Below are 27,078 nucleotides of genomic sequence, written 5' to 3'. Positions count from 1 at the left end.
GCCTATGTTGCCATTTTTTCTGCTCTAAATCTCCTGTTCCTGAAGGTTCTTGAACGCTCCCTGCCTGGTTGCCGGGCGACGTTGCTAGGCGGGAGATCTCCCTATTACCCGCACCTGCATCTCATCAGCGATCTGCACACCTGGTCCTGATCATCACCCTTCATAAGCTCTGACCTGACATCCATTCCCTGCCGGATCGTTAGCCATGAACAGTATGTTTGTCAGCGTATCAGCCTTTGAGTTTCTAGCGTTAGTTTTGTTGTTTTGCACCTTGTTGTCTTGCCGTGTACTTACCTCCGTTTTGTTTCTATCTACAGTCAATCTCCCGGAACCTTCACCCAACCCCTGCCTGGTTGTCGGCGGCTGCCGAGCCATTATTGGATCTGCCACTGCACCTCCACCAACTCATCTCCGCCGCCCGCTCTGTCCCCTGGATTATTCTGCATCGTTTTTTTGAATCTGTTAAATAAATACTCACCTTCGTTTCAACTCACCTTGTCCTGGTCTGCTTCTGGATTCTGGCTTAGTAAACCGTGACAACATCAAAGGCCTCAAAACTATTTTATGAACTTTATGATGAATCTTTCACATCAAAGGCCTCGAACCTATAGCAAGGATTCAATTTTATAATCTCGTCATGTTGAGGACTCGACCCCCGCATCTTCCTACGTTCGTCTACCAAAGACGTTTATCCCTGAGGACTCGAACCTCGCATCTTTCTACGTTCGTCTACCAAAGACGTTTATCGCTTTTCATAATGATACTACACATCTCTCTATTTCATGAATTCTTCCATGATGATACAACACATCAGAGCTTCACATATTTTACTCCTATGATGATACTACACATCAGAGTCTCATAACCTAATTTACTCCTATGATGATACTACACATCAGAGCTTCATCTATTTTACTTCTATGATGATACAACACATCAGAGTCTCATAACCTAATTTACTCCCATGATGATACTACACATCAGAGCTTCATATATTTTACTCCTATGATGATACTACACATCAGAGGTTCATCTATTTTACTCCTATGATGATACAACACATCAGAGTCTCATAACCTAATTTACTCCCATGATGATACTACACATCAGAGTCTCATAACCTAATTTACTCCCATGATGATACTACACATCAGAGTCTCATAACCTAATTTACTCCCATGATGATGCTACACATCACAGTCTCATAACCTAATTTACTCCCATGATGATGCTACACATCAGAGTCTCTCTTTACCAATTTATGCTAATTACTATAAACACACCTTGTTTTGAATCATAGCATCATGTCATTGTGTAATTTAATATTTCTCCTTACATCCCTTTACATCATTCAACACCACTCATCGTCCCCATTTAAAAATATTGCTTTTTACAGTTCGTTACAGCTCAGCTTTACCACAGATAAGCAGATTTTGACAGAATTCAAAAAATGAAAGTCTGCTTACCTGTTAGTTGAGCTGTGAACTGCATCCTGTTCATTTAGACGCCAATCTGTTATGATGAGTTTCTCAGGTATCAAAGAATCAAGGATGCAAGGATATTCTTAGACATTCTGTGGAGATTTCAAACCAAGTATTTATTGAATCACAAGCTTGTGGGTTCATCTAACAAACGGACATGGCTTTGCCCTTCGTCAGTTGAACTAACTAGACAAAGAAGACCCTCTATCTTATATAGCCTTTTGGTTCTCATTCCTTTCACATACATTTGACAAGTCTCCATGGGCACTCCCTGTCTTTGATGTTCATCACTTTTTACCCCAAGTCAGTATACTAAACATCACTCATGCTATCCTAAACATCACTAATCTACCTTGACATAATGGAATGTAGACTTCATGGCCCCAAACCACTCATCTCTTAACTCTTCCTCTGTCCTCACAACACTGTGGCATGACATCATTATACCATAAAAACATCATATCACAGGTATTCCTTAAAGAGGTAGGGTTTCAAGTGTCTCCGGAAGGTGGTCAGTGACTCCGCTGTCCTGGCGTCGTGGGGGAGCTTGTTCCACCATTGGGGTGCCAGAGCAGCGAATAGCTTTGACTGGGCTGAGCGGGAACTGTGCTTCCGTAGAGGTAGGGGGTCTAGCAGGCCAGAGGTGGATGAATGTAGTGCCCTCGTTTGGGTGTAGGGTCTGATCAGAGCCTGAAGGTCATGGCTGGTCATGGCTCACATCAACACCATTATCCCAGAAACCCTAGACCTACTCTAATTTGCATACCACCCCAAGAGATCCACAGATGTTGGAATCTCTATTGCACTCCACACTGCCCTTTCCCACCTGGACAAAAGGAACACCTACGTGAGAATGCTATTCACTGACTACAGCTCAGCGTTCAACACCATAATGCCTTCAAAGCTCATCACTAAGCTAAGGACCCTGGGACTAAACACCTCTCTCTACAACTGGATCCTGGACTTCCTGACGGGTCACCACCAGGTGGTAAGGTTAGGTAACAACTAGGGGTGTAACGATTCGTTTTAACAACGATTCGATTTGTATCACGATTCGTGGTTGTCGATACGATTCAAGGACGTTATTGGTTCATTTAGAACGATACAATCCGAAACGATTCAGTGACTTGAAATCGATTCAGTAACCTTTTAGCCAAAAATTCAACCAGTGTGACTGAAATAAATACCTGGATATTGGACAGTGCAGGTGAAGTTTCCTAGATTCCTGTTTCTTGTAAGGACCGCAATGGTGGCTTGATAATTTCTCGCTCGTCGGCTTCTCCTCTGTCGTCCGCTATGCTATGTTTTGTTGTCTTGGCGCCTTTGCACTGCTGCTGGCGCGATGACGTCACGGACAGGCAGACTGAATCGAGTAATGTTTAAAGCCTTTATCATTAAAAGTGCTAAGAAAAAACATCCATATAAACAGGGGTGCACATAACTTTTTCAGTGAGTTACTCAGGTGAGTACCAGCAGATGGTGTTTGGTACTCACCATATATGTAGCGTGGTCTTAATAAGTGCAGTCTTCTTCACTGTCCTCCTCAGTGCCGCCACCACTGTCCTCCTCAGTGCTGCCATCACTGTCCTCCTCAGTGCTGCCACCACTGTCCTCCTCAGTGCCACCACCACTGTCCTCCTCAGTGCTGCCATCACTGTCCTCCTCAGTGCTGCCACCACTGTCCTCCTCAGTGCCACCACCACTGTCCTCTGCTTCAGCTTCCTGCATGGTAGATGATGAAGATGCTGCAGATGCACCTCCCTGTCCTTGGTTGAGCCTCCGATTAGCTGTCTCCATCCACAGGTCAACAGCAGGCTTTGGGTCAAATGTCTCTGGGGTCTGCTTTGACAGGTGAATGTGCATCAGTGCTGAGAGACGAGCATGTGACAGACAAGATCTGTACTTGGTTTTTATAATGTTGAGATGTGAGAATCCGCTCTCACAAGCTGCACTGCTTAAAGGCAGTGTAAGAGACAGCTTAACCACCTTGTTGATGTTGGAATAAGCATCTGGGTTACTTGTACTTACTATTTGGACCAAGTCATACACAGAAGAGGCTCCCAGGCGTTTTCCTGCCTGCTTTAAGCGCATCCATTCTGTCACAGTGGTATCTTTGTCAAGTTGCAATGTGGCCTCATATTTCTTGAGAATGCTGCAAACTGTTGTGTTTCCAAAACTGTGGAGGTCTTGCATTTCCTGAGGCCATGTTGAAGGATCAAATACTAAGAAATGATCACATGACTTGAGGGAGTCATATCTGATTTCAAACTCTTCAATTAACCCCCTGAGTATTGTCTCTGTCAGCATCAGCATTGGAAACAGTGTGTGCCCTATGGCTTTCACCATCAAGCAGAAGTGTGAACTGTCCAATGGCCACCATGAGTTCATCCTTACATTCTCCAATGGTCAGCTTTTCCTTCTGAAACCTAATGGATGTGGTGTTCAAAATGTTGCAAATGTCAAGCATGTTTGACAGAAAGCACTGAAAACGCTCTGTGCAGATATGCTGCAAGTCACTGTTATCACTCGTAACCAGTTGCATTTTAATGGCTGGCAATAGTCTTGATATTTTTAACAGTGTTTCATGCCTCCATGCAGACCATCTGATATTATGAAACTTTCCCAGTTTCACAAAGGAGATCCCATTTTCTTCACATTGCTTATTCAGTGCAGCAGTTTTTTTTGCTCCACCTTTTTGTAAATAAAACTGCAGCAGCTTGACCACAGAGCGATTAAATGTCTCACAGTAAGGAACGTTGCGATCAGCTGATTTCGCGCAATTCTCCAGTGTGTGTGCGGTGCACAGAATGTGCACAAGGGAGTCTCCAACCGCAGCAAGTTGCCGGAGTTTTGGCACAACGCTGTTGTAGATACCCACGTTGACAGCAGCAGTCTGTGCACACAGCGACCAACTTTGTTGTCCAGTCATCCAAGCCTGTGTCCTGGAAAAGTCTCACAAGTCCGTCTGTTATGGCCTTTGCGGTTCGGTCAGCACCCAATTCAATCAGTCCAATAAAGTCCGAAGTAAACTCTCCGTTGCTGGACACAGACACACTGTAAACGATTTCCTGCTCAGTTTTTGTGATGTCCTCAGATCCATCAAAAAGCAGCCCACAAAAATTCAGCAGACTGCAACTTGGCTCGTAACTCCCCGCTGATGGTGTGAGCGATGCTCTGCATGATCCGTGTGCCCTCTTCACGTGAATGATATGCACCTCCGACATTTACTTCTAGCCGCTTCAGTAAAGGAACATCCTCAGAATAGGAAGACGTGGGACGTGCGTGTTTAGCTTTATGGAAGGCGAGGAGAAAAATATTAAACAGAGCTTGCCGCTGTTCTTCATTCAGCTTGTCTCGCCATCTGGCAAGTGGGCAACTGGACATTTATTCTCGGCTAGCTTGTTTAGCAATGGCTTGCACTACATTCGTGTGCTCCTTGCTCTTTTCATGTTTGTCAAATAAAGGATGGTTGAAATTCTTTGAGCCTTTATAAAATGCACCTGTTTTGTCTGCTAGATGTGGATTTGAGTGGCAAATCTTGCACCACATTTCAGTGCGCTCATCGTTAGCTTCAAGCCACTGCACATCTTGGAGCCACTTTTCCGAAAAAAGTATTTTCTTCGGCTCTGGCTCCAGTTGGCGTTTCTTTGTAGGTGGCGAAACGCCAAAGAAGCTGCTTAATGTCTGTTGCTTTTTGGACATCCCTGACAGTAGTTGACAAGCAACATGTCATGTGTAAGGTTAGATGAGAAGATCGGTCAAGTACGCAAACGCGCGTAGTAACACAAGTGGCATTACGCATTCCTGATTTTTGTCGCGCTTGCGTACCTGCGTACCAGTTATGTGCACCCCTGCATATGAAATATGACGTGCTGAAATCCAATGGGTTATTTCCTAGCATCGATACAATCGATTTATTACATTTTAAAACGATGTTAGATCAATATATGTTGTCCAAAAGGCCAACTCGCCGAGCACAGATCGATGTAGTTGGATCATAGAAATATAAATCGATACATCGATGTAGTAGATGGATCGTTACAACCCTAGTAACAACACATCTGCCATGCTGATCCTCAACACGGGGGCCCCTCAGGGGTGCGTGCACAGTCCCCTCCTGTACTCCCTGTTCACCCATGACTGCATGGCCAGGCATGACTCCAACACCATCATTAAGTTTGCAGACAACACAACAGCGGTAGGCCTGATCACCAACAACGATGAGACAGCCTATTGGGAGGAGGTCAGAGACCTGGCCGTATGGTCAAGACAAAGTGGTCAAGACAAAGGAGATGATTGTGGACTACAGGAAAAAGAAGAGGACAGAGCACGCCCCCATTCTCATCGACGGGGCTGTAGTGGAGCAGGTTGAGAGCTTCAAGTTCCTTAGTGTCCACATCACCAAGAAACGATCATGGTCCAAACACACCAAGACAGTCGTGAAGAGGGCACAACAAAGCCTATTCCCCCTCAGGAGACTGAATAGATTTGTTCTACAGCTGCACCATCGAGAGCATCCTGACTGGTTGCATCACTGCCTGATATGGCAACTGCTCGGCCTCCGACCGCAAGGCACTACAGAGGGTAGTGCGTACGGCCCAGTACATCACTGGGGCCAAGCTTCCTGCCATCCAGGACCTTTATACCAGGCGATGTCAGAGGAAGGCCCTAAAAATTGTCAAAGACTTCAGCCACCCTAGTCATAGACTGCTCTCTCTGCTACCGCATGGCAAGCGGTACCGGAGTGCCAAGTCTAGGTCCAAAAGGCTTCTTAATAGCTTCTACCCCTAGCCATAAGACTCCTGAACAGCTAATCAAATGGCTACCTGAACTATTTGCATTGTCCCCCTCTTTTACGCTGCTGCTACTCTCTGTTTATTATCTATGCATAGTCACTTTAATGTACATATTACCTCAATTACCTCGACTAACCTGTGCCAACACATTGACTCAGTACAGGTATCCCTTGTATTTAGCCTCGCTCCTGTTATTTTACTGCTGCTCTTTCATTATTTTATTTATTATTATTTTTTACTTAACACTTATTTTTTGTTAAAACTGCGTTGTTGGTTAAGGGCTTGTAAGTAAGCATTTCACTGTAATGTCTACACCTGTTGTATTCCGCGCATGTGACAAATACAATTTGATTTTATTTTATTTTGTTGATATCTAGGCATAGTGTAAATTGTATTGATTGATTCTGTAATTTCTTTCATATAGCCACCTTTAAATTGCCTATTGTCTTCAACTTTGAAGAGATGTATTAACCAACACATTTGAATACTGTATTGCATGTTTTATGTATTTTTCTTTCAATGCCAATAAACCATCATAAAATACGTTTTTTTTTCCGTGACATCGCGTAAAAATGTTATAGGATGTGTATTTATTAGGGAGAAATAGGATTTGCCTGGGGTAAATGATACAACAGGACAAATAAATGTGCTCAGAAATTACGCACTCTGTCCGCAGTAAGGAACTCGTCACCATAGAAATCGAATCTAGATTATAATTCTATACGCGTCACAATGCCCAATAACATACATTCTAATTCCTAATTCTGTGTGTATCACTCAGAGGTTAAGTTATTCACAATCACAACCAACCTACAGTATATCTATAGCAAACGCGCATTCTTCATTCAAGTCAATCAATATTTTTTATTGTTCTCAGTAAGGTAAGTAGGTCTTCCCATAATGAGAATAACCGATATTGCACGCTTTCGACATTTGAGAAAAATAACGTTACTTGGATCATATCGAATCTATTAGATATACAACCAATTTATCGACAATCTAAGATGACTTGCTTCCTCATCATAATTAAGATCTCATTAATCTCATCTGCATTTTCATTGTTTATATTGCATGGTCTTGTTCTATGTAAGGTATAATGTATATTCTTCCCATTTAGATAACTTTTTCCAGCATGAATTAATAAAAGATAGATGTACTGCTGTAGACATATGGTGTTGGGTACTGTGCTCAGTAACCCTCGCTCTTTCTGCAGGGTTTTGGCCAACAACAATTAATAATCAATAAGGCCTCATCACTCTCCATGTAGGAGCAGTAAGTTTTTGCCATGAACCAATTCATATCACTCTCTGATTGCCACATTCTAACTGGTTTAGTCACTAATTGAAGACTCTATTGCAGAAAATGCTCAAGAGGCAATTCTGTATGCTGAAAGCCCAGGGAAGGCTCCCACTGGACCTACCTCTGAGACCAATGAAGGACTGGCTCCTGGCAGGGAAAAGAGTCTTCCTGGAGTAAGTGCAGTGTTCTCAGACTATTTTTAAATACGAAGTACGAAACTTTATACTTCATTTAGGTAACTTGAGTTTATCACATCAGTACACAAGGCCAAATAATAACCTGAATGTATCAAAATATATTAGATGATAGCAATAGTTTGATAGATAGTGTAGACAGACACAGTCTGATACATTTCCATATTCACATGAAGGCGTGAGGCAGAGACATGGAAGAGATGGAGGAAGGTCTCTGTAGCTGAATTGGTGAGGACTATGTAGAGCAAACAGTACACCCACTGTAAAGCACTTCAAATATCAGCAAGCTCATTTTTGTACCCAGAGAAAAACAATAGCTATCAGTTCAAATTCATAATTTTCCCCATCATTTCAATGATGGACCAGTGTCCAGTCTCACCTGGTACATCAAGTCTTTTAATGACATATTATGTTGTTACATAGACTTGGGATGCAAAGAGGGGCCTGGAATTACAGGAAACAGAGACAGAGAGAGTTATCCTGCTCAGTGGCCAGAGAGTTCAGGATGAATTAAGGATACCAAATGTCATCGTGGACACTGCTACCGACGGAGACATCCAGCTTCTGAAAGAGGAGCGTTTGAAGTTAATCCGAAAATTCTATGATATGATTGCAGAACTACCAAAGGTAAGGAACAAGAAGCCTGTTTCGTAAGTGTCTTTCCAAGTTGGGTGAATCAGAGTTGTCTCAAACTGGACAATATTACAAATGAGCTTCTATACATTTTGACTTTAGATGTCTGTGGTATGTTTTGTGAAAAAGGACAGATATTGTTTTGTTCTTACTCTTTCATTGCTCTGCATTGTCTATTTAGTCCTATTTCGGATCCACTGAGAGCCTTCCTGAGATGTGTGGCAGAGGTCCTGAGGTGTGTAGTAGAGTGCCTGAGGTGTGCAGCAGAGGTCCTGAGGTGAGAAGCGGAGGTCCTGAGGTGAGGTGCAGAGGTCCTGAGGTGTGCAGCATAAGTTCACAGGTGTGCAGCACAGGTCCTGAGGTGTGCAGTGGAGTGCCTGAGGTGTCAAATGCAGTGGGAGAGGTGTCAAGTGACACAAAGAAGACAGAGGCTACTGGAGCCCTTCGGAACACTGGAAATGGCCTGAGAAAGGTGGTGCAGCTATCCAATGAGAGCCGTCCTGAGGTGTGCAGCAGACCTGAGGTGTGCATCAGAGTGCCTGAGGTGTTCAGTGGAGGTCCCGAGGTATGCAGTGGAGTGCCTGACATGTGCAGTGGAGTGCCTGAAGTGTTCAATGGAGGTCCTGTGGTGTGCAGGGGAAGACCTGAGGTGTTCAGTGAGGTGCCTGAGGCACCAAACGCAGTGGAAGAAGTGTCCAGTGACAAAAAGAAGACAGCGGCTGCTGAAAACCTTCTGAACACTGGAAATGGCCTCAGCAAGGTGATGCAGCTATCTACTGAGAGCTGTCCTGAGGTGAGCAGCGGAGTGACCGAGGCGTTGAACTCAGTGGCAAAGGTGTCCAGCGAAACAAAGAAGCGGAAGAAAAATGGCGTTCTGCGATTCTTCCGACGTGTGTTGACGTTCTTCACATGCACCATCAGCCTCCCCAAAGAGGAGTGACTCAAGCACAAACACACACACACACAACTCTGGGCCACACTCTGCATCTGAATTTCTCCACCATCTCCACCTTTCCTTTGAACTGCCTAGTTTTAATAATAAAAATAAAGGGGATCTGAACCCCAACAAAAAAACTGGTTTCATTAGTGTTTTTCATATAACTTGAAATTCATAATGCTTGAAATAACATTTTTATTAATTAATTATCCAGACTATTAAGCTGTTTGAGAAGTACTTATTAAGTACTTATTAATCACAGTTTTACTGCATTACACACTAGTAAATATGTACGAAATCATTTGAGACACTTTGCATATTAATGTAAGTTTGTGGTTGAATGGCTCTACTGTGGGATATGTTCCTGATCAAAACCAAATCAAACTTTATTTTCAGAGCACATTTCTTACAGATTATGCATTTCAAAGTGCTTAGCAAATAAAATAAAAGGTTAGAAAGACACAAATAGGTTTTATAAATGAGACAAATTAAAATAGTAAAACAATAACAGTGGACATGAGAGACTAATGCATTAAAATAAATGAAAATAAATAAGATATATACAATAGATAGTATGACTAAGCAGAAGCATGGCTAAAAAGGTATGTCTTAAGCTCTTCAAACTGTCTACAGTTTCTGAGGCCCTCAGATCCTCCGGCAGGCTGTTCCAAAGGCCAGGACCATAGTGGCTGAAGGCAGCCTCACCAAACGTTTTGGTTCTCACCTTTGGAACAACTAAAAGAGGATCTGAGGGACCGACCGGGCACATACAGTATCTTAAAAGCATGTCAGACATGTATTCAGGTGCAGGGCCACGTAGTACTTTAAAAATCCCATACAGCTATTTTAAAATAAATTATAAAACTACAGGCAACATTTACATTTACATCTACGTCATTTAGCAGACACTCTTATCCAGAGCGATTTACAAATTGGTGCATTCAACTTGGGATAGCAAGTGGGACAACCACTTTTTATTTTTATGGGGTGGGTGGGTGGGGGGGGGGGGGGGGGGGTAGAAGGATTACTTTTATACTATTCCAGGTTGTTATGATGAGTTTCTCAGGTATCAAAGAATCAAGGATGAAGGATATTCTTAGACATTCTGTGGAGATTTCATACCAAGCATTTATAGAATCACGAGCTTGTGGGTTCATCTAACAAACGGACATGGCTTTGCCCTTCGTCAGTTGAACTAACTAGACAAAGAAGACCCTATATCTTATATAGCCTTTTGGTTCTCATTCCTTTCACATACATTTGGCAAGTCTCCATGGGCACTCCCTGTCTTTGATGTTCATCACTTTTTACCCCAAGTCAGTATACTAAACATCACTCATGCTATCCTAAACCAATCAATCAATCAATCAATTGTATTTTATATAGCCCTTCTTACATCAGCTAATATCTCGAAGTGCTGTACAGAAACCCAGCCTAAAACCCCAAACAGCTAGTAATGCAGGTGTAGAAGCACGGTGGCTAGGAAAAACTCCCTAGAAAGGCGAAAACCTAGGAAGAAACCTAGAGAGGAACCAGGCTATGAGGGGTGGCCAGTCCTCTTCTGGCTGTGCCGGGTGGAGATTATAACAGAACCATGCCAAGATGTTCAAAAATGTTCATAAGTGACAAGCATGGTCAAATAATAATCAGGAATAAATCTCAGTTGGCTTTTCATAGTCCCGACGTATGGTCCTAGGGCTCAGGTCTCTCAGTTGGCTTTTCATAGCCGATCATTAAGAGTTGAAAACAGCAGGTCTGGGACAGGTAGGGGTTTCGTAACCGCAGGCAGAACAGTTGAAACTGGAATAGCAGCAAGGCCAGGCGGACTGGGGACAGCAAGGTGTCATCATGCCCGGTAGTCCTGACGTATGGTCCTAGGGCTCAGGTTCTCAGAGAGAAAGAGAGAACGAGAGAATTAGAGAGAGCATACTTAAATTCACACAGGACACTGGATAAGACAGGAGAAGTACTCCAGGTATAACCAACTAACCCCAGCCCCCCGACACATAAACTACTGCAGCATAAATACTGGAGGCTGAGACAGGAGCGGTCCGGAGACACTGTGGCCCCATCCGAAGAAACCCCCGGACAGGGCCAAACAGGAAGGATATAACCCCACCCACTCTGCCAAAGCACAGCCCCCGCACCACTAGAGGGATATCCTCAACCACCAACTTACAATCCTGAGACAAGGCCGAGTATAGCCCACAGAGGTCTCCACCACAGCACAAACCAAGGGGTTTTTTGCCAATCTACCTTGACATAATGGAATGAAGACTTTATGGCCCCAAACCTCTCATTTCTTAACTCTTCCTCTGTCCTCACAACACTATGGCATGACATCATTATACCATAAAGGTCATACATATTACCACGAGGTCATACATATTGTAGATACTATTGTTTTCGTTGATAATAACCCCAATATCAAACCATCCTGTGGCCTCCACCTGCCAGTAGAAACGTCCAGTAGATAAACCCTTGGTACAATGCACAGACAGGGATCTTGTACAAATTGATGGATCAATCCATTTATTTGATTCTTCCCCTCTGGTAGCTTCGTTTCCTATGCTAACACCGTCCCCACTGTTAGCATTGTTAGCTTCGTTTCCTATGCTAGCACCATCCCCACTGTTAGCATTGTTAGCTTCGTTTCCTATGCTAGCACTACTTTGACTGTTAGCATTGTCCTCTCTCCACAACACTGTCCTCCTATCCTCAGACAGCCTCAGGTCAATGTGTGCAGAATCTGGGTCCAGGGTGAGCTCACTGGAATCTGTAGAAAACACACATGCACAATGAGGAGCCAGGGAAATAAGAAAGTTAAATGTTTTTCTGTTTAGCTGACGGTACTTTCTCATTGTTTTAAAGGAAATGTCAAACTGAAGAAACCCTGTATATCATATTACACATCAGTCAGACTCACATTTCCTCAGGCCTGGTTTGATCCTGCACTCTCCACACAAGTCCACACTGTATTGTTTTAATAGAAATAGTTCATGTCAAGAAATAATCATAATATGCAGAGGAATATTAAAGGAATATTAAAGTAACTAAATAGTGTACACATAACATATTACACTAACTTGAGTTTATCCAGTCTACAGTGTGGATCCTCCAGTCTAGCAGAGAGCAGCTTCACTCCAGAGTCTCCTGGGTGATTGTAGCTCAGGTCCAGTTCTCTCAGGTGGGAGGGGTTTGACCTCAGAGCTGAATCCAGAGAAGCACAGCCTTCCTCTGTGACCAGACAACCAGACAGCCTGCAGAGAACAGTTGGAATGAGTTAGGGTGCCATACTCAATTCAAAAGGGTTTGCTTACATCAATATGTGAGCCTCTCACCCCAAAACCTGCAAGGCACAGCGAGGGTCCCCCAGTGCAGCAGAGAGTCGCTCCACTCCTGAATCCCCCAAGTCGTTGTCTCTCAGGTCCAGCTCTATCAGGGTTGAGTTTGAACACAGGACAGAGGACAGGGACTCACAGGATAACTCTGATAGATTACACTGCCTCAGTCTAAGAGATGAATGAGAGAGATAGCAGGAGAAACAGAGAGAGAGAGAGAGAGAGAGAGAGATTGAAATTTGAATTTGGTTTTATCCAAATACCTGTGCACAGAAATATAGAATGTTAAATAAAACTGTATGTATGTATACCACACTTTACATTTTTTTTTTTTTTTTTTTTTTTTACAGCATCATCATTTCTCACCCCTGTTTCTGTATCTGACAGTGTGGATCCTCCAGTCCAGCAGAGAGCAGCTTCAGTCCCATGTCGCCCAGGGTGTTGCAGCTCAGATGCAGTTCCTCCAACTGGGAGGCTGCTAGAGCAGGGGACAAACTTCCATAGGAAGTGACCTCACAACGGACAAGTCTGGCGTGAGAGAATATGGAATTAAAAGGGGCTGTATGGATTGACACGATTCGAAACACTTGTTGTCGTAAATATCGCACCTCAGTATCTTCAGTTCACAGTGTGGACTCATAAGCCCAGTGGAGATCCCCTCCACCCCGGTGTCTGTCAGTTTGTTGTCGCTGAGGTCCAGCTCTCTCAGATGGCTGTTCTCTGACGCCAGAGCTGAAGCCACAATTTCACCGCAGCTCTCGTCGAGCCAACACCCAGGAAACCTATGGATTACAACAAAGTGGATCATCCTTCTACACTTTGTGGACTTACATGCTTTAGTCTCTCTTAAGGAGTGTAATCGTAGTAAACAAGTTTACAGAAGAGTCTTTTAAATTGACTTCAAACAGCTAAACACTTGGCTGACTTCCCCTGTTCCGTCCCCTAACATCCCTTAGGTGCCGTTGTTGCATTGCTAGTTGCCAGCAGAAGAAGAAGCTGTAGATCCATCTATCCATTCATGTCACAAACGGCTTCCGTTTCTATTTTTCTTCCACTTTACTAAGAAGCTTTTTCTTGGTTTGCTCTTTTTTTTGTTTTGTTTACTAATAATTGCTCACCTTAGTGTGTGCAGCTGACTGTAAGATTGATTCAGTGCAGCAGTTAGCACCTCCAGCTCAGTTGTTGAAAACCCTTGGATATGACTGATGTCTAGTGACTCTAGTCTGTTGTTGGGACTTGCCAGCGCGTCTATGAAGGGCTTCTGGTTCTCCAGCTGGCTGTAGATTATGCTGAGTTCTCTCAGGTGTGAGCCAGGCATTTGGATAGCTGATGCCAAAATTTCAGCGCAGTCGTCTGTGAAATAGCAGGCCACTAGCCTTAAGAGGGGAAAACAAAGGGCTTATAAAGGACATAAAAAAAGTGTAAATTATACTAATAGTCGTAAGTGACTACGGTAATCTACCAATCTTAGGAAAGTAAATGGAGGCAGGTAGCTTAGTGGGTAAGAGCGTTGTGCCAGTAACCGAAAGGTCGCTGTTTCTATTCCCCGAGCCGACTAGGTGAAAAATCTATCTGTACCCTTAAGCAAGGCACTTAACCCTAATTGCTCCTGTAAGTCGCTCTGGATAAGAGCGTCTGCTAAATGACGTAAATGTAAATTCACTATCATCTGAACTTACATAGCCTTCCTGCAGTATCTAACTATTGGGAGGAGTCTGCTACGGCCCTGACTTGACGTGTTGTATTTTCTCGTGTCAAATTCATCCAGCACCTCCTCTGACATCAACAGCATGTACGCCAGCGCCGAGCACTGAGCAGGTGTCAGCTCAATCTTGGAGAGACTTTGGGAGGTCAGGAACTTTAGAATTTCATTCACCAGGGAGTTGTCCTTCAGCTCAATCAAACAGTAGAGGAGATTGATACACCTCTCTGAGGAAACAAACCATTCAGTCGATAACTTGACCTTGATGTATTGGATGGTATTCTGGATACTCTCTTTGTCTCCCTCTGTCTGGAGCTGTAGGCATTTCAAGAGGATCTGATTGGACTCCAGTGAGATGCCCAGAAGGAAGCGGAGGAAGAGGTCCAGGTGGCCGTTCTTGTTGTGGAACGCTTTATCCACTGCACACCTGTGTAAGTCATGCAATGTATCCAGCTTTCCGAAATATAGTGAAACCCATGGTGAAATACATGGCAAACCATTGGCATGACAATGGGAAACATAGAGTGCTGTGAAGAACTCCTGAATGCTGAGATGCACAAAGCTATACAACTTCACTCTAAACATTGGGTCCTCCTCTCTGAAGATCTCTGTGCACATCCCTGAGCCCAAAAAGGCTTCATTGATATCAATATCACACTCTCTCAAATCTTCTTCAGAAAACACCAGATTGCTCTTTAACAGGTTATGGGAGGCTAGTTTTCCAAGTTTCAAAATGATCTGTACGTCAGACTCTGACAGTTTCCGAAGGTCTGTTTCATTTTTCCCATGCTTCTTGTTCTCCAGGTTTGTCAGAGTGAGTAGGAAACAAATGTACATCTCAGTCAGAGTTTTAGGGACTTCTTCAGAACAGGATCCTCTCAACGAAACCATGTGTTCTTCATGCAGGTTGACTCATCATGGGTTGTTTGGTACAGTACTTAACCTACACCCAATGTAGACGGTGCTAAATAGCCTAATAATGAGAAGATTTGCAAGGTCAATTCATGATGTTTGCATATTCACTTTAAATAGGATCAAGTTTACGTCACTGCTGTGTTTTAAATGGCGCAAAACGCAGACGAAAATTCAACTATAATGGGGATTCACATTCTGTCTTATTTTAGTAGAGCTGTATCTGTTCATCTCAAATAAGTACAGAGGTTTGGTTCACTGAAAATCATTTTTGAGAATGTGCACATTTCTGTGTGACTCACCAATAGCTGGATGACTTGTCTCTGGAGAGAGACAGGAAACAGTCAAGCTCTTAATAAAAAAAAAACAAATACCCTCTATTATCTTCGTAAATATCTTTATGATCTTCGGTCGTAAAATAATAAACGGAGAAATAAAGTTTCTCACCAGCGCCATGTGAACTCATAGTGATATTAATGTTAACTGGATCCCTCACCATTGCAGCCAACAAGCTGGAGTGCAGCGACATTAGAACATGAAGAGTTGGGTTGACAACATTAACGGAGGCTCATATAATTGAAAAGAGACTTAATCTAAAGACACTCACCACACTCAGTCTGATGAAAGTGTTCTTTGTCTCTGATTAAATGTTCACTTCCCTCATGACCTCATTTGTAGGCAGGTTTTAATGTCTATGCTTTCTTGCAACACCTGCCAATGCCAACTCATAAATTGTAGTGTCGCAATATCAAAGGTCAAATGCGATAATATAGCCTTGGCACCCCCTTTTAAGGTTAATAATTAATTTGGAGTTACTGAAGGCTTAGCAACACCAGTCAATATACAAGCCATAGACTGTTCACTCTGCTACCGTCCGGCAAACTGTAGCGGAGCATCGGCTCTATGAGCCTGTCCGACAGCTTCTACCCCCAAGCCAGAAGACTGCTAAATAGCCAGAAGACTGCTAAATAGTTAATTAAATGGTTACCCACTGACCCTATCTTGCATTGACTCTATGCACACTCACTATATATACACACTACATACACTCTCATTAGACTATATATACACACTATATACACACTCACTAGACTATATATACACACACTTGACTATATATACATACTATATATACACACTATATACACACTATATACACACTCACTAGACTATATATACACACTATATACAGTGGGGGAAAAAAGTATTTAGTCAGCCACCAATTGTGCAAGTTCTCCCACTTAAAAAGATGAGAGAGGCCTGTAATTTTCATCATAGGTACACGTCAACTATGACAGACAAATTGAGGAAAAAAAATCCAGAAAATCACATTGTAGGATTTTTTATGAATTTTTTTGCAAATTATGGTGGAAAATAAGTATTTGGTCAATAACAAACGTTTCTCAATACAGTGGGGAAAAAAAGTATTTAGTCAGCCACCAATTGTGCAAGTTCTCCCACTTAAAAAGATGAGAGAGGCCTGTAATTTTCATCATAGGTACACGTCAACTATGACAGACAAAATGAGGAAAAAAAATCCAGAAAATCACATTGTAGGATTTTTTATGAATTTATTGGCATATGATGGTGGAAAATAAGTATTTGGTCAATAACAAAAGTTTCTCAATACTTTGTTATATACCCTTTGTTGGCAATGACACAGGTCAAACGTTTTCTGTAAGTCTTCACAAGGTTTTCACACACTGTTGCTGGTATTTTGTCCCATTCCTCCATGCAGATCTCCTCTAGAGCAGTGATGTTTTGGGGCTGTCGCTGGGCAACACAGACTTTCAACTCCCTCCAAAGATTTTCTATGGGGTTGAGATCTGGAGACTGGCTAGGCCACTCCAGGACCTTGAAATGCTTCTTACGAAGCCATTCCTTCGTTGCCCGGGCGGTGTGTTTGGGATCATTGTCATGCTGAAAGACCCAGCCACGTTTCATCTTCAATGCCCTTGCTGATGGAAGGAGGGTTTCACTCAAAATCTCACGATACATGGCCCCATTCATTCTTTCCTTTACACGGATCAGTCGTCCTGGTCCCTTTGCAGAAAAACAGCCCCAAAGCATGATGTTTCCACCCCCATGCTTCACAGTAGGTATGGTGTTCTTTGGATGCAACTCAGCATTCTTTGTCCTCCAAACATGACGAGTTGAGTTTTTACCAAAAAGTTATATTTTGGTTTCATCTGACCATATGACATTCTCCCAATCCTCTTCTGGATCATCCAAATGCACTTCAGACGGGCCTGGACATGTACTGGCTTAAGCAGGGGGACACGTCTCGCACTGCAGGATTTGAGTCCCTGGCGGCGTAGTGTGTTACTGATGGTTGGCTTTGTTACTTTGGTCCCAGCTCTCTGCAGGTCATTCACTAGGTCCCCCCGTGTGGTTCTGGGATTTTTGCTCACCGTTCTTGTGATCATTTTGACCCCACGGGGTGAGATTTTGCGTGGAGCCCCAGATCGAGGGAGATTATCAGTGGTCTTGTATGTCTTCCATTTCCTAATAATTGCTCCCACAGTTGATTTCTTCAAACCAAGCTGCTTACCTATTGCAGATTCAGTCTTCCCAGCCTGGTGCAGGTCTACAATTTTGTTTTTGGTGTCCTTTGACAGCTCTTTGGTCTTGGCCATTGTGAAGTTTGGAGTGTGACTGTTTGAGGTTGTGGACAGGTGTATTTTTTTCTGATAACAAGTTCAAACAGGTGCCATTAATACAGGTAACGAGTGGAGGACAGAGGATCCTCTGAAAGAAGAAGTTACAGGTCTGTGAGAGCCAGAAATCTTGCTTGTTTGTAGGTGACCAAATACTTATTTTCCACCATAATTTGCAAATAAATTCATTAAAAATCCTACAATGGGATTTTCTGGATTTTTTTTCCTCAATTTGTCTGTCATAGTTGACGTGTACCTATGATGAAAATTACAGGCCTCTCTCATCTTTTTAAGTGGGAGAACTTGCACAATTGGTGGCTGACTAAACACTTTTTTTCCCCACTGTACTTTGTTATATACATACTCACTAGACTATATATACACACTATATACACACTGACTAGACTATATACACACTATATACACACTCACTTGACTATATGCACACACACTTGACTATATATACACACTATATACACACTCACTAGACTATATATACACTCACTAGACTATATATACACACACTTGACTATATATACACACTATATACACACTGACTGGACTATACTGTGTATGCAGACTATATACACACTCACTCACACACTACACTGACACTCACACAAAACCCACACACATTCACATAAACCAGAGGAGGATAGGGGAGGAGGAGGAGGATAGGGGAGGAGGAGGAGGAGGAGGGAAGGGGAGGAGGACAGAGGAGGAGGAGGATAGGGGAGGAGGAGGATAGGGGAATAGGAGGAGGAGGATAGGGGAGGAAGAGGAGGATAGGGTAGGAGGAGGAGGAGGAAAACACTCCAGGCCATTCTTGAACGTCTTCAACTAGATGCTAGATAGAAAGTATAACGGAGCTATATATTTTATATATATATTATATAGATTTTATATTTTCAAATAAATGCCCTTTTTTCCGTCCCTCAAATTGATTTTGATGAGACAAATCGAACAACTTTTATTTTTATCTGAGACAAAGTTTGCCCACCCCTGCTCTAAAGTATCATCCACCCCTCCTCCCTCGCTCTTCCCTCTATCACTCTCCCTTTCTCCCCTCCTCCCTCCCTCGCTCTTCCCTCTATCACTCTCCCTTTCTCCCCCTCCTCCCTCCCACGCTCTTTCCTCTATCACTCTCCCTTTCTCCCCCTCCTCCCTCCCACGCTCTTCCCTCTATCACTCTCCCTTTCTCCCCCTCCCACGCTCTTTCCTCTATCACTCTCCCTTTCTCCCCCTCCTCCCTCCCTCGCTCTTCCCTCTATCACTCTCCCTTTCTCCCCCTCCTCCCTCCCTCGCTCTTCCCTCTATCACTCTCCCTTTCTCCCCCTCCTCCCTCCCACGCTCTTCCCTCTATCACTCTCCCTTTCTCCCCCTCCTCCCTCCCACGCTCTTCCCTCTATCACTCTCCCTTTCTCCCCCTCCCACGCTCTTTCCTCTATCACTCTCCCTTTCTCCCCCTCCTCCCTCCCTCGCTCTTCCCTCTATCACTCTCCCTTTCTCCCCCTCCTCCCTCCCTCGCTCTTCCCTCTATCACTCTCCCTTTCTCCCCCTCCTCCCTCCCACGCTCTTTCCTCTATCACTCTCCCTTTCTCCCCCTCCTCCCTCCCTCGCTCTTCCCTCTATCACTCTCCCTTTCTCCCCCTCCTCCCTCCCACGCTCTTTCCTCTATCACTCTCCCTTTCTCCCCCTCCTCCCTCCCACGCTCTTTCCTCTATCACTCTCCCTTTCTCCCCCTCCTCCCTCCCACGCTCTTTCCTCTATCACTCTCCCTTTCTCCCCCTCCTCCCTCTATCTCTCTCCCTTTCTCCCCCTCCTCCCTCCCACGCTCAATCCTCTATCACTCTCCCTTTCTCCCCCTCCTCCCACGCTCTTTCCTCTATCACTCTCCCTTTCTCCCCCTCCTCCCTCCCACGCTCTTCCCTCTATCACTCTCAATTTCTCCCCCTCCTCCCTCGCTCTTCCCTCTATCACTCTCCCTTTCTCCCCCCTCCTCCCTCCCACGCTATTCCCTCTATCACTCTCCCTTTCTCCCCCTCCTCCCTCCCATGCTCTTCCCTCTATCACTCTCCCTTTCTCCCCCTCCTCCCTCCCATGCTCTTCCCTCTATCACTCTCCCTTCCTCCCCCTCCTCCCTCCCTCGCTCTTCCCTCTATCACTCTCCCTTTCTCCCCCTCCTCCCTCCCTCGCTCTTCCCTCTATCACTCTCCCTTTCTCCCCCCTCCCACGCTCTTCCCTCTATCACTCTCCCTTTCTCCCCCTCCTCCCTCCCATGCTCTTCCCTCTATCACTCTCCCTTTCTCCCCCTCCTCCCTCCCATGCTCTTCCCTCTATCACTCTCCCTTTCTCCCCCTCCTCCCTCCCACACTCTTTCCTCTCTCACTCTCCCTTTCTCCCCCTCCTCCCTCCCTCGCTCTTCCCTCTATCACTCTCCCTTTCTCCCCCTCCTCCCTCCCTTGCTCTTTCCTCTATCACTCTCCCTTTCTCCCCCTCCTCCCTCTTTCACTCTCCCTTTCTCCCCCTCCCACGCTCTTTCCTCTATCACTCTCCCTTTCTCCCCCTCCTCCCTCCCTTGCTCTCTCTCTTTCCTCTATCACTCTGTAGTATCACCCCCCCCCCCCCCTTTTACACAAATTAATCATTAAAAACATATTAATAATCAAACATAACTATAACAACAACAATAATACAATAATAAAAATATAAACAAACAACTTCGAAAGACCATTTCCACCCAAAGCTGAATGATGTGTGAATGGTAAATATTTATTACGTTTATTACCTAACATTTTCTAATCAAAACATCATTGTCCTCTCTCTAAGTGAAGGTGTATTTGTGATGAGACAGGTGGATGTCATCTCTCTGAGTGAAGGTGTATTTGTGATGAGACAGGTGGATGTCACCTGCCGAGTGGCGCAGTGGTCTAGTGTGCCACTAGAGATCCTGGTTCGAATCCAGGCTCTGTCGTAGCCGGCCGCAACCGGGAGACCCATGGGGCGGCGCACAATTGGCCCAGCGTCGTCCAGGGTAGGGGAGGGAATGGCCGGCAGGGGATGTAGCTCAGTTGGTAGAGCATGGCGTTTGCAACGCCAGGGTTGTGGGTTCGATAGAATAATGTATGTGCTAACTGTAAGTCGCTCTGGATAAGAGCGTCTGCTAAATGACTAAAATGTAAATGTCATCTCTCTGAGTGAAGGTGTATTTGTGATGAGACAGGTGGATGTCATCTCTCTGAGTGAAGGTGTATTTGTGATGAGACAGGTTGATGTCATCACTGAGTGATGATGTGTTTGATGAGACAGGTGGATGTCATCTTCATCACTTGATATCAGACAGAGACATGTGTGACTATACCATTTCGATTTCCCACCTGGATATCAATAAAGTTCAATTAAAATCTCCCCCCAAAAAACAGACTAAATCTATTTACAGAAATAAAATTAAATTAAAAATGTGTCTGTCAGTTACTCTGGTGATGGCTGCTTTCATTCACAGAGTTTGGATTTTAACTGAGCCAAATATCTCCCTCTCATCACACATGATTTTGAACTAGGGTAAAGGGGCTCAGTGAACGTGGTGTGGAATGTGTACAGGTGGGTCAGTGTACCAGAGGAGACGCTGTAAAAGGACAGAGCGCCGGCCGGAAAGTCCAGATACACTCCTATACACTTTGTGTCCGGCCTGGGTACTGGCACAACTGAGATCCTGATATTATGAATAAATGTGTACTGTTCATTGCAGCAGAAAAGCCCCCAAGACCTCTTCTTCTCAGTAACCGATCTGGATGTATTTGTCACCCCAATGTCAACCCAGCCAGTCCATTCAACCTGCCAGTAGAAACGACCATCAGACAGGGGCTCCCTGCAGCGTACTTTGGCCCACTTATCCAACTTTTTTGTCCGATCTGAGTCATCTGAATCAGAGAAATCCAAATAAGGATATCGGTTAACCTGTGTTCTCCTCACCACCCTCGTGTTGTCCTCGGACAGAGTCAGGTCACTATCTGCTGACATATCGTTCAGCTTGAGCTGGCAGGCATCTGTAGCAAGACAAGGCAGAAAAACAGAAACATGTGTTTTATGTTATTTTCACAATTTGCTTATAAAAGTTTAGGTGCTTAAAAAGCCAGCTTTCTTTTCCTAAATGTAGTTTGATGACTCACATTTCCTCAGGCCTGGTTTGATTCTGGACTCTCCACCATGGTCCAAACTGTGGGACAAAGAAAGAGTCATGTAGGGCCTATTGAACCTGATTACAGTGGAGATTACTTTGATGATTTCACTATATAAACTAGAGTCTTGAAAGCCCATTGAGCAATGAGGTGTTAACAGAAGCAAAAGTCAAATCAACTAAATTTCCTTTTACCTGAGTTTCTCCAGTCTACAGTGTGGATCCTCCAGTCTAGCAGAGAGCAGCTTCACTCCGGAGTCTCCTGGGTGATTGAAGCTCAGGTCCAGTTCTTTCAGGTGGGAGGGATTTGACTCCAGAGCAGAGGCAAGAAACATACAGCCTTTCTCTGTGACTAGACAACCAGAAAGCCTACAGAGAGAAGAGACAGCATAAAACAATGAACAACTGCTAGAGTATATATTTTTTAAGTTAAAACGTTTAAATTCCATTTAAGTGCAGTGCAGTTCACTAGTTCAATCATTCCTATTTGACTGTTTTCTGAAGTTTACAGTATGCTTTCACAATATCAAATGTGTAATCTACCTAAGAGTCTGTAAGGCACAGTTGGGGTTCCTCAGTCCAGCAGAGAGGAGCCTCATTCCAGAGTACCACAGGCTGTTGTCTCTCAGGTCCAGCTCTCTCAGTACTGAGTATGACCACAGGACAGGAGCCAGGGAGACACAGGAACGTCTGGAGAGATTACACTCCCTTAGCCTTGGGAGGGAGAGAATTTAACGCTACGTTCTCTTGGTGTTTCCATTGTTACGGTATAGTTTTAACAATGCGGTAATAAAAGGTTTCTTCTACTGTAACATGTGGAAGATTAAACATAACGGTTTATTTCTCACCCCAGAGTCTGTATCTGACAGTGTGGATCCATCAGTCCAGCAGACAGCAGCTTTACTCCAGTCGCCCAGTTTGTTGCAGCCCAGACGTAGTTCCTCGAGCTGAGAGACTGCTATAGCAGAGGACAAACTTCCACAGGACTCCTCTGTAACCCCACAACCAGTCAGTCTGTCCAACATGAAAAAAATGTATTAACTAAATGTAAAGGGGAGCTGTCATTAATCAAGAATACATTAACCTATAGGGCCAGTTTCAAGACACATTAAGCCAAATCCTGGACTAAGAAGCTAGCTAACAATCAATGGTAAGTGATAGGGGCATGTGTGCAATGTTTTTACATAAATGAACAAATCACCTAATGTCAAACCACATATGGAGTTGATTTGACAATTTTGAAAATTGCAGGCATTTCCCTTCTATTGATCCTGACCTTCCCCTTTAAACATGTTCATTACTCACCTCAGTATCTTCAGGTTACAGTGTGGACTCATAAGACCACTGGAGATCTGCTTCACCCCTGTGTCTGTCAGTTTGTTGTAGCTGAGATCCAGCTCTGTCAGACATGAGCCAGCTGCCTGGAGAGCCGAGGCAACGGTTTCACAAACGTCATCTTTGAGATCACAACTGGTGAGTCTGTGTGAAACAACCCCAAAAAAATGATTGAATTGTTCAAACTTGCCAACAAGCATACCACCGTCATTTAAAGTTGTTTATCATTATATTTATTGCTTGTTTTCTTTGCCAGAGTAGATTTGGAAGGTTACTGACTGTTGAAAAGTGTTCTGCTGTGTGTTGTTCCAGGCATAGCACTCACCTCAACACAAGTGGCTGGCTGTGAGCACCCATCAGCACAGCCTTTAGAAGCTCTGGTCCCGATCTTCCCATGTTGATATGGCTAAGGTTAAGTGACTCCAGTCGGCAGTTGGGACTCCTCAGTCCAACAGAGAGGGACTTCAGGTCCAACAGGGCGTTGCCGCTGAGGTCCAGCTCTCTCAGCTGGGAGTCGGGCAGCTGTAGTGCAGATGCCACCGTTTCACAGCAACTCGTTGTAAGGCGGCAGTCCGCTAGTCTACAGAGGAGAGACGTTTATTATGGGAGATGTGGATGTAGTATAGGACTGATTAAAATGGCTATAAGACATACAGTGACATACTGTACATATCAACACTTCAACTCACATAGCCTTTCGGCAGCATCGAACAGCAGGGACCAGCCTCTTACGCCCCTCATCTGACGTGTTGTACTCTCTCACGTCCAGTTTGTCCAACACTTCCTCTGACATCAAGAGTACGTATGCCATCGCCGAGCACTGTGCAGGCGTCAGCTTCTTCTCAGCAGGGTTTTTGGATGTCAAGAACCTTTGAATTTCATTTACAAATGAGGTATCGTTCAACTCAATCAAACAGTGGAAGAGATTGATGCACCTCTCTGGGGAGGGATATTGTCTTTGTTTTTCGTCTGAGAGCTTGTCTTTGATGTATTGGATGGTATTCTGGATACTCTCTTTGTCTCCCTATGTCTGGAGCTGTAGGCATTTCAAGAGGATCTGATTGGACTCCAGTGAGATGCCCAGAAGGAAGCGGAGGAAGAGGTCTAGATGACCGGTCTTGCTCTTCAAAGCTTCATCCACCGCACTCCTCTGCAAGTCATGCAGTGTTTTCTGCTGCTGCTGAGAACCTCTGGGTTGTGGCCTGTAATCTTAGTCATCACCTTCTCCAAAATACCCGTAATTCGATCTTGGTAGCCTGTTCTCTCTTGATGCAAACGGGGTTGACATTTTCACTGACAAAGAGGTAGGCAACATAGAGTGCAGCGAAGAACTCCTGAATGCTGAGATGCACAAAGCTGTACTTGTTTGCTCTAAACATTGGGTCCTCCTCTCTGAAGAGCTCTGTGCACATCCCTGAGAGCAAGAAGCCTTCTTTGACATCAATGCCACACCCTCTCAGATCGTCTTCAGAAAACACCAGATTGCTCTTTTCCAAGTTTTGGAAGGCTAGTTTTCCAAGCTTCAGAATTATCTGTACGTCAGACTCTGACAGAATACGAGGATCTGGTTCGTTTTTCCCATTATATTTCTTGTTCTTCATGCTTGTCAGAGTGAGAAGGAAACGAATGTACATCTCAGTCAGAGTTTTAGGGACTTTTCCATGGTCATTTTCACTCAACATTTTCCCAAGAACCATGGCAGTAATCCAACAGAAGACTGGAATGTGGCACATGATGAAGAGACTCCTCGATGTCTTTATGTGTGAGATGATTTTGCTGGACAGGTTCTCATCATCACTGAATCTCTTCTTGAAGTATTCTTCTTTCTGTGGGTCGTTGAATCCCCGAACTTCTGTTACACGGTCAAAACAGTCGGAGGGTATCTTATCAACTGCTGCTGGTCGGGAGGTTATCCAGAGGAGAGCAGAAGGAATCAGATTCCCCTTGATGAGGTTTGTCAGCAGCACATCCACTGATGTTGTCGTTATGGAAATCCAGTGGAAGTTGGCTTTCATCCAGACCATCCAAGATGAACACGACTTTGCAGTCGACCACCTTCTTTGCATCCTTGATATCTGTTAGTTCAGGGTGGAAGTCACTCAGGAGCTCCAAGAGATTGTAGTCATCTTTGATGAAATTCAAGTCCCTGAATGGAAGTGCGAAGACAAAATCTACATCCCGATTGGCTATTCCTTCTGCCCAGTCAAGGATGAACTTCTGCACTGAGACCGTTTTTCCAATGCCAGCGATGTCATTGCAGTTGATTGCATGGTCTTGAAATGCTTTGGTCCGAGCCGTATCTTCAATCTGCCATACCTCATGCTCTTTATTAACCCCTTCACTCTCCCCAGTTGTGATGTAGAGCTCGGTGTAAATATTGTCCAGCAATGTTGGGTTTCCCCGTTTTCCAAGCCTCTCAAAGATGCTCCCAAACTTCTTCTTCATGTTGGACTTGTGTTTGCCCTTGACTTTTTGCAGATCTTCATCTAATGAGGAAAGAACATTGATAGTGTTGTGGGATGCATAAAATATATCTTTACTTCTGTTTTTTTATCTGCAGTATTCAGTACCGTAACGAACACAATACTTTCAGTTACTGGTTTCAAAGTCCGATTTCCTGCATGGGCGTGCCATATTTTTTTTTTTCTGACTTTTATGAGTCTGTGTGTGTGTGTTAATCTACAACTGGTACATCCATTTTTTTACTTTAAAATTAATTATATACTGTGTACCCATTTGATTCTTGAAGAATACAACTTACAAATACCTCATGAGCTTAGTTCAACTGTCGTACCCTATCAAAACAAAAAATATATGCTTAATTGTATAGTATTATTTGACAGGGACACTGCATATTAACTAATCAACATTTCTGTAATAATTTGTTTTGTTTTTTTGCATTATTTTCTATTATAACAAAAATAACAATAAAGAATTGTCTTACCAGCACCATGTGAAGGCATAGTAACACTGATGTTTTCATAAACTGAACCTCCGAGATTGCAGCCAACAAGTTGGGGTGCAACAACAACAGAACCACCCTGAGCTGTAATGGAGGACTGTGGTGGGGCAGGCTGAGCCGTAATGGAGGACTGTGGTGGGGCAGGCTGAGCCGTAATGGAGGACTGTGGTGGGGCAGGCTGAGCCGTAATGGAGGACAGCGGACCAGAGTCCTGGGCTGGAACGAGGGACTGAGGAGTCTGATCCATGATATAAGACAGTCAGTCTCCTCCCCCTGAGAGAGCCAGAAGCAAAGAGAGAACAGACAATATACACTGAACACTTTCCTTACATTGAGTTACACCCCCTTTTGCCCTCAGAACACCTTCCTAATATTGAGTTACACCCCCTTTTGCCGTCAGAACACCTTCCTAATATTGAGTTGCACCCCTTTTGCCCTCAGAACACCTTCCTAATATTGAGTTGCACCCCCTTTTGCCCTCAGAACACCTTCCTAATATTGAGTTGCACCCCTTTTGCCCTCAGAACACCTTCCTAATATTGAGTTACACCCCTTTTGCCCTCAGAACACCTTCCTAATATTGAGTTGTACCCCCTTTTGCCCTCAGAACACCTTCCTAATATTGAGTTGTACCCCCTTTTGCCCTCAGAAC

The 27,078-nt window shown here is 44.1% G+C and overlaps 1 protein-coding gene and 1 pseudogene across 2 annotated transcripts; both read right to left on the bottom strand.

The window, feature by feature from the left end:
* Nucleotides 1-11,634: 11,634 nt before the first annotated feature.
* Nucleotides 11,635-14,051, bottom strand: LOC311115796 (ribonuclease inhibitor-like). The gene is made up of 7 exons (XM_084190926.1): nucleotides 13,800-14,051; nucleotides 13,290-13,463; nucleotides 13,048-13,209; nucleotides 12,682-12,852; nucleotides 12,427-12,600; nucleotides 12,267-12,313; nucleotides 11,635-12,116 (listed from the first exon to the last, which is right to left on the bottom strand). The coding sequence occupies exons 1-7, from the start codon at nucleotides 13,997-13,999 to the stop codon at nucleotides 11,686-11,688; spliced, it is 1,359 nt and encodes a 452-aa protein (XP_084047052.1). The 5' UTR covers nucleotides 14,000-14,051; the 3' UTR covers nucleotides 11,635-11,685.
* A 7,299-nt stretch (nucleotides 14,052-21,350) lies between these two features.
* On the bottom strand, nucleotides 21,351-26,702 carry LOC311115795 (NACHT, LRR and PYD domains-containing protein 12-like; annotated as a pseudogene). The gene is made up of 9 exons: nucleotides 26,409-26,702; nucleotides 24,154-25,950; nucleotides 23,790-24,044; nucleotides 23,435-23,608; nucleotides 22,978-23,143; nucleotides 22,673-22,843; nucleotides 22,325-22,498; nucleotides 22,122-22,168; nucleotides 21,351-21,998 (listed from the first exon to the last, which is right to left on the bottom strand). The product of its transcript is annotated as an NACHT, LRR and PYD domains-containing protein 12-like (transcript).
* Between the last annotated feature and the right edge of the window lie 376 nt (nucleotides 26,703-27,078).

The sequence above is a fragment of the Coregonus lavaretus genome (assembly GCF_964263955.1).
Source record: "Coregonus lavaretus genome assembly, contig: HAP1_SCAFFOLD_351, whole genome shotgun sequence".
NCBI classification, from domain to species: Eukaryota; Metazoa; Chordata; class Actinopteri; order Salmoniformes; family Salmonidae; genus Coregonus; species Coregonus lavaretus.
This window is presented reverse-complemented; position numbering and strand designations above follow the sequence as displayed.